A 6,459-nucleotide genomic window follows, 5' to 3' on the forward strand; every position below is an offset into this window, starting at 1 on the left:
TGCAGCTCAAAGTCCTCAAGAGTTAGAACCTGGGAAAGCTCTGCAAGGGGGATTTCACCTCCTTAAATAGTAGTGAGCTTCATGTTTGTTCTTTAATATAAAAAAGCTTTACAGATTTTAGAAAATGTCTCACATGATTACATGGCATCTGAAAATATGCTTTTAAGAAGCCAAACTCCGTTTCCTAGGTTAGAAAATGAGCACACTTCAGCCCTGCCTTCCTTACTTTACTAGAAAACTCAAGCCCTTGCACTTTCTCCCTACTTACCTCCTCCCGCCTGACACCACATGTCCTAGGTAACAGAACTTGGGTCATGGGAGTGGCCATCAGAAGAAAGGTGACTAAATCAGACACAGAACCTATCTGAAAACAAAATTCAAAACACTTTAATGACTCTGTGGGTCTTTACAGCCTCATCCTCCGCACGTGGGTCACCAGCTGTGGTGGCTGACCCCAGCACAAGGATAAAGCAGCCCATGAAAAGACAATCTGTGTGGGGAAGCACATCTTTGCTGTTTTTCTGGTGACCCCAAGACTGTATTACAAAAACTCTTTCCCCTTCTCAGAACCTTCCCTTTCAGCGCCTACACGCAGCTCAGTGCCAGACCGCAAAGGGATGGTGCCTGGCCTTAGATTAACTAAAGCGCTGCTGTATGCATTGCTGCTAATGGATCATTAAAAAAGCCGAGTGTAGAAAAATCGCGTCCATGTCTTCGAATGGCTCCTGCTGTCCCAGCAGCCCACCCTGCTGGCAGGACGAGCTGCTGAGCACCGACTCCAGGAAGGAACAAGAGAACAGAAGAAGGCCGACCCAGCTTGCTGTTTTTTTGGCTGAGTAGGGAATTGACACAGACCACCTCCGGCTCCTGTCTGGAAGTTTCGAGATCAGAGAGCTTCAGGCACAGCTGGGTTCACAGCTGCACCATTTGGAGCATTGGACTCATTAATATTCATGAACCATCCCCACCAATCGGCAGAGCGGATGCCATTAGCTTAGCATCTGTCGGGTTTTTGTGAGGGTTGTGTATGGAGTTTTTTTCCCTCTTTTAAATGAACTTCTTTTGACATTCTAGATTTGCCTCCGTAGGTTTTCAATGGTCGCCTTGCTCTGCTGCATCATATAAAGGAGACGCGCAGGGGAGGCAGACAGGGAAGAGGGATAGCAATAGCCAGGGCTCTGCATCTGCCTGTTGACGAACTTTATTTTCTCATTCAGCACCTGGCACTTCAGACAGGCTGTGAGGATGGAAGCTGCATCAGGTAAATTATACCTAACAAGGTTCACACCTCAAACTGTGAGAAGCGCTGGATCCCGGCTCCGTGGAAGATGATTCTTCCTGGTGGTGAACCTGAGCTGCAGACAGTGCTGGAAAGCTGCAGTACGCAGCTCTGAACCATTATTTCCAGGCTGATAAATTCATGATTTATGAAAGTAAGAACTGCCAGCCCTCACTCCCTCCTCCTCTGCTACAGCTTGTTAGACACAAATTGCAACAACCGTCTTAAACACTTGAATTTTATTTCAGGCCAAAGCCCCTCAACTCTGAAGTAAATGCCCCGACAGTCCCACAGCACAGGCTGGTAGTAGAGGCCCATGGAAAGGATGGGACGACAGGAGGGAGAACACACAAGAAACTTCAGTGCGGAGCATCACCAAGTGCCAATGGCACAGCTCTCCTGCCGGCTTTGGCTCTCAGCAGAGAGGAATTACGGCAGCAGGAGGGCAGAACGCCTCATTGTCTGAGGAAAGCATGTTGTTCCTCATCTCTATCCCCAGAGTCCAGGCGTATAGGCAGAAACAAAGCTCCTGCACCCCACAGGACTGAGCAGACGGTCTCTCTGCAACACAGCCGGGGACACTATGGCAGCTGAAACCCTGAGGGCAGGGACTGTTACTAAGGAAGAAGACAGGATTCCAAAAAGGAAAGAACCCATGTTAACTCTACAGAAAAGACGATCATCTCTCTGCTTTATCATCAGAAGCCACAGTGACGGCCCAGGATGGCTTTTCCAAAAACAAAGCTGCCTGAACACAGCTAAGCAGTCACCTTTCCCCTCTGGCTACGTCCAACCACTTGTCTTTCACAGATGGTCAAGAGGTTTTAAGTAGGGTCCCATGCCCAAGTGAGCCTGAGGCCCTGGGACAAGAGAAACACCAGCTCCTGGAATCAGCACCAGAGCCATGCAGTGGTATCAGTGGGGCAAAGCAAGGAGGTGGGAAGGGTAACTAGTCACCACCCTGTCCATGCAAGGAGGTAGAGAGGTTGGTTAGCCAGCAGCAGCAGAGTGTGCTGGGGACTGCAGCCAGAGTAGAACCCAGTTAAGATGAGAATGCAGCTACAAATTCCCTTTGGAACAATAACTGATGTGGCGGCTTAGTGCCTGCCATTTACAGGTACCCCAAACCAGTCACCTTAGGCAGTACTTCTGAAAAACAAAAACACACCTGAAGAAACTCAGTTCCCAGGAGAGTAAATAGGGGTTCTGTTTAAGATCATAGCCCTGGGCCTTATGCTGAACTCACACACACTGCACAGTGTTTATTCCTCTGAAGGAATCACAAGTTGACAGGACAGACTTCTGTGCAACAAACCCGAGCACAGGCTCCTGTCAGGGACTGAGCTGCCACCTTACCCAGATAAGCTTTTGCCTAGTTCCACTCGTGCCAAGTCTCCTTGCCTGCACATTTTCCATCTTCCTTGGAACAGAACTCAGAGCTCAGACCAGAACTCACTTTTCTAAGACTGTTTCTAACTGACTAGGGTCCAAAGGCACAGGGTAAGATAAGGGGTCTGACTGGTCCCCGCCCATGGCCCTCCTCGAAGCCTGAGTAGCAGAAGTTTCCTCATTGGGTCTTGCAAAATCACAGCGTGATGGTGAAGAGAGGGCTGGGAGAGTTAGACTCTCCAAGGAAGGTGCCTCAGAGTCAACAACAGGAGCCCACACTTCTAGATGGTCCTTTTCTTCACTGAGAGGTGGTGAGGGAGAGTCCTTCCTACCAGATCTCGGAAGAAAGCAGCAACTGGAAAAGATAGGAGAGGAGGAATACATGAATGGATAAGCAAAAATGAGTGGATAAACAAAAAGTGATAATATAATGGAGTTCTATTTGGTTGTAAAAAGGAATGATGTGTATACACATGTTACAATATGGAAGGCTCCTAAGGAGGAAATGGGTATAAAGAAAGCCTCCTCATTTCTCCTCTCAGGTTTCAACAGGAACTTCTGCTATAGTGGTGGGTGCTTCAGACCTGCCTGGGATGAGAGAACCATGCACAAGAGAATAAAACCTCTTCTTGAAAGCCACCAACTCTGGGACATTGCTTTCTCTGTCAAACCCAGTGGCTCAGGTTACAGTAACCGTAACCCCATGTGTCTCAAAAAGACAGCTTCAGTTACCTGTTGGGCTGGTCTCCCTTAGCCAGGTGAGAAGAACCTTGTCTCTCTTCCTGGACCCAGCCACAGTTTGACATAGCATAGTGAAGAATGGCATCGGAAACAGTCATGGGGCTTCGGCCCTGCACACAGGCTTCTATCTCAGGCACAGAGAGCTGGCTTTGCAGGAAGAGGTGCAACTGGCTGTCTGACAGAAGGACCACACTCTGCAGCACCCTGGGGCAAACACAGAGAATCACAATGAGGGGATATGCCACATATGCTAGTAGCACACTTGTTTAGACTAACATCCTCTGGTGTGGGCTTCCAGTCTGAGTAGGCACTGAAAGTGTGAAAGGTACAAGAAAGTTTCTACCACAAACACCTACAAGTGTGAGGGGGCCCATCCTGCCTGGCACCCTTCCCCACCCCTGCCTGGGTCACCCGTGCTGGTATATGGTGCCCTCCCACACTCCCATCCAGGTGCCCAGTGACGGCCCACTCACTTCTCAAGGAAGTGCTGCAGACCTTGTCGCCGCTTCTCAATGAATTCATCTGAGCTGCCAAAGAAAGCTGACTTCCCAGGAAGTTCAGGTACAGGCCTGTTGGGGTCACGTGAAGAAACACCAAGATAAGAAACATCAAGCTAATATCCAAATATTGATTCCAGCCCCTCTTCAAGGAAATCCCTGAAAGTGGCCCAAACCAATTCAACTGGTTTTTAATAAGATGGTAAAATTTATCAACTGCCTGCCAAGTTGTCAGGCAGGATGCTTAATGGTTTATAAACATTATTTCATTTAATGCATCAAATAATCCTAAAAGGCATTACAAGTAACAAAATAATCAGAGAAGTTAAGGAAGTTTCCCAGTGTCACTAATATTTGAACGAAGTCTGTGATTCTAAAGCCCATAATGCTACACTACATTGTTTACAAAACCCACTCTCATCATCAACTATTATTTGAAAAAGAAACATGTCCATGGAGAACTAGGTCCTTCTGTGTAAATAAATGCTACCTACCCTAATCCCAGAAGGCCACATGTTTGTGATTTTCTAAAAATAGTTGAGTTGCAGCAAATCATCCATAACCTCTAACATTCTCTCTTATGAAGAGCAGCACCTGTTCACACAAGACTACATGAAAGGTTGGGGGATCAGGATCTACCAGAGGAAATGAGGGACTTCCAACTGGCATGGGGGGGGTCTGACCCATGACAATGACCTCATCAGTTCTAAACATTAACTAGGTCACTCAGCACACCATCCATCACTACCCAGCATTCAGTGACCACCATGCTGGAATCATTGCTCCGGTCTCTTCACTTTTAGGACTTGTTTAGAAAATATGAATGACGAATAAAAAATAAAATGTCTTTCTTAACATTCTCAATCTGGTATGTAACTCGAGAAGAAACCGCTCTAGACAAAACAAAAATGAAAAGGTGGGGGAGAAATCAGAATTTTTATTATCTCAGATGGATTGGAACACCACCTATCAAATTAGGTCCAGGTGCTTAAACATTACCAATAACCAGTCCTATGTACATTTGATATGCTGGTAGCATACTTGTTTAGCCCTAGACTAACATGCATAGACAAGAGGAAAAATATTTTTCCTTGAGTACTTTTCTTTCTTTTTAAATCTATTTTATTTGAGTGAAAATTTACAATTCTCAGAAAAAAGTTTTAACGATGCTTCAAGGATTTTGAAATTCCATCTCACATATATGGGTATGTTGTCAGAAGGGGCCAGTCTTTGTTGGAGGACATCACCCTTGGAAGGGTAGAGGTGTCAGCACAGAAGATGACAACCTTTGATGAGATGGACCAACATAGTGACTGTGGCAATGAGGTCAAGTGTGTCAGAAACAGTGAGGTTGGCTCAGGACAGGGAAAGGTTCAGAGCTATTGTTTATAGGGTCACTATAAGTTGTAGTCAATTTGATGCACATAACAGTAACAACATGGCTTTGCCAGGTCAAAATAGAAGAAATTGAGAACTCTGTCTAGTTCTTCCATTGACTGAAAATGTAACTTAAGAACACATTTCCTAGCTTCCTTATATATTCCAAATTTTCTTTATTGCACAATCCTCCTGTAAAGCACATAAAAGCTAGTCTCAGATCTAAGAAGGAAGCAATGAGGTAAACTCACACTAAACCAGCATTTCTCTGTAGCTGCTTTCTCAACCACACAAACTCCCGGTAGCGGCGCCGCACACAGGACGTCTTAGCAGTAAAGGCCTTGCTGTTTGTCTTGAGGAGGAAGTACAGGAAAATGTTTTAGTGGAAAGGACCAACTTTATATATTTCATTATGGATCTTACTGAGGATCCATGCCACCAAGCCAGAGTCTTGTACATCCCTGATCAGAGAAGTTCAAACTAGAACTCACAGAACAAGGTAGAGCCAAAAGCAACTCTCAGGAAGATCCCAAGGTCTCTTTCCTCTTTCCCCTTCTTTTCTTTTATCTCCAGCCCAGACACACCCACAAATACATTCTGCCTTAGCATGAGCCCTCAGCCCTAGAAAGTGCTGACCCCAATATAGAAGAAGCTTGATGCACTTACATGGAGGAATATTTTATAATCCACATAAGAATTCCAAGAACCTTCATTCTGTACACGGGGGTCCTGAACACGCACAGTGATCACCTCCTGTAGTTAAGAAATGTTACCTCAACTTCAGCTCATTCACATAGTAAGGTAACTTTGACAACACAGAGTACCAGATTATATACTTTGATTTTATTCAACTCAGTAAATATTTTTTTAGGCATTCAGTATGTGTCAAACACTGGGTATAGAGTATGAATAAGAGGCAAATATCTCTCCCCTCTTGAAGTCTATAGTTTAGAACATTCTACCCAATGGAAAAGTTAGTAAAATTGGAACTTCATTTTCCAGCAATGTCTCTGCTACCTTTTACCACTGTCTGAACTCATTAAAGCCATCAAAGTACTTGTATGGGATTAGTACTACTGAACAATGACTTTAACATTTCTATGGCCCCCTTTTCCCTGGAGACCACACCCTTACCTCCTGCTCTTGAGTCTCCAACATCCTATACCAAAAGCCCAT

At 45.3% G+C, this 6,459-nt stretch overlaps 1 protein-coding gene across 1 annotated transcript; it reads right to left on the minus strand.

Annotated features, from left to right (window-relative positions):
* Positions 1-2,731: 2,731 nt before the first annotated feature.
* Positions 2,732-6,459, minus strand: SNX11 (sorting nexin 11). Its single transcript, XM_006889344.1, has 6 exons — positions 6,418-6,459; positions 5,950-6,036; positions 5,535-5,635; positions 3,883-3,978; positions 3,401-3,613; positions 2,732-3,023 (listed from the first exon to the last, which is right to left on the minus strand). Exons 1-6 carry the CDS (start codon positions 6,457-6,459, stop codon positions 2,732-2,734), a joined length of 831 nt encoding a protein of 276 aa, XP_006889406.1.

This window comes from Elephantulus edwardii, unplaced genomic scaffold, assembly GCF_000299155.1.
Source record: "Elephantulus edwardii isolate Elephantulus edwardi_28Jun2011 unplaced genomic scaffold, EleEdw1.0 scaffold00077, whole genome shotgun sequence".
NCBI classification, from domain to species: Eukaryota; Metazoa; Chordata; class Mammalia; order Macroscelidea; family Macroscelididae; genus Elephantulus; species Elephantulus edwardii.

Excerpts from the sequence above, each read along its gene's own strand:
- SNX11 (XM_006889344.1), bottom strand. The coding sequence starts at position 6,459 with ATGGGCTTTTGGTATAGGATGTTGGAGACTCAAGAGCAGGAG. Across the intron at positions 3,979-5,534 it reads CAGAGAAATGCTGGTTTAGT|GCCTGTACCTGAACTTCCTG; the intron begins GTGAGTTTACCT and ends TGACCCCAACAG. Across the intron at positions 3,614-3,882 it reads CTGCAGCACTTCCTTGAGAA|GGTGCTGCAGAGTGTGGTCC; the intron begins GTGAGTGGGCCG and ends TGTTTGCCCCAG.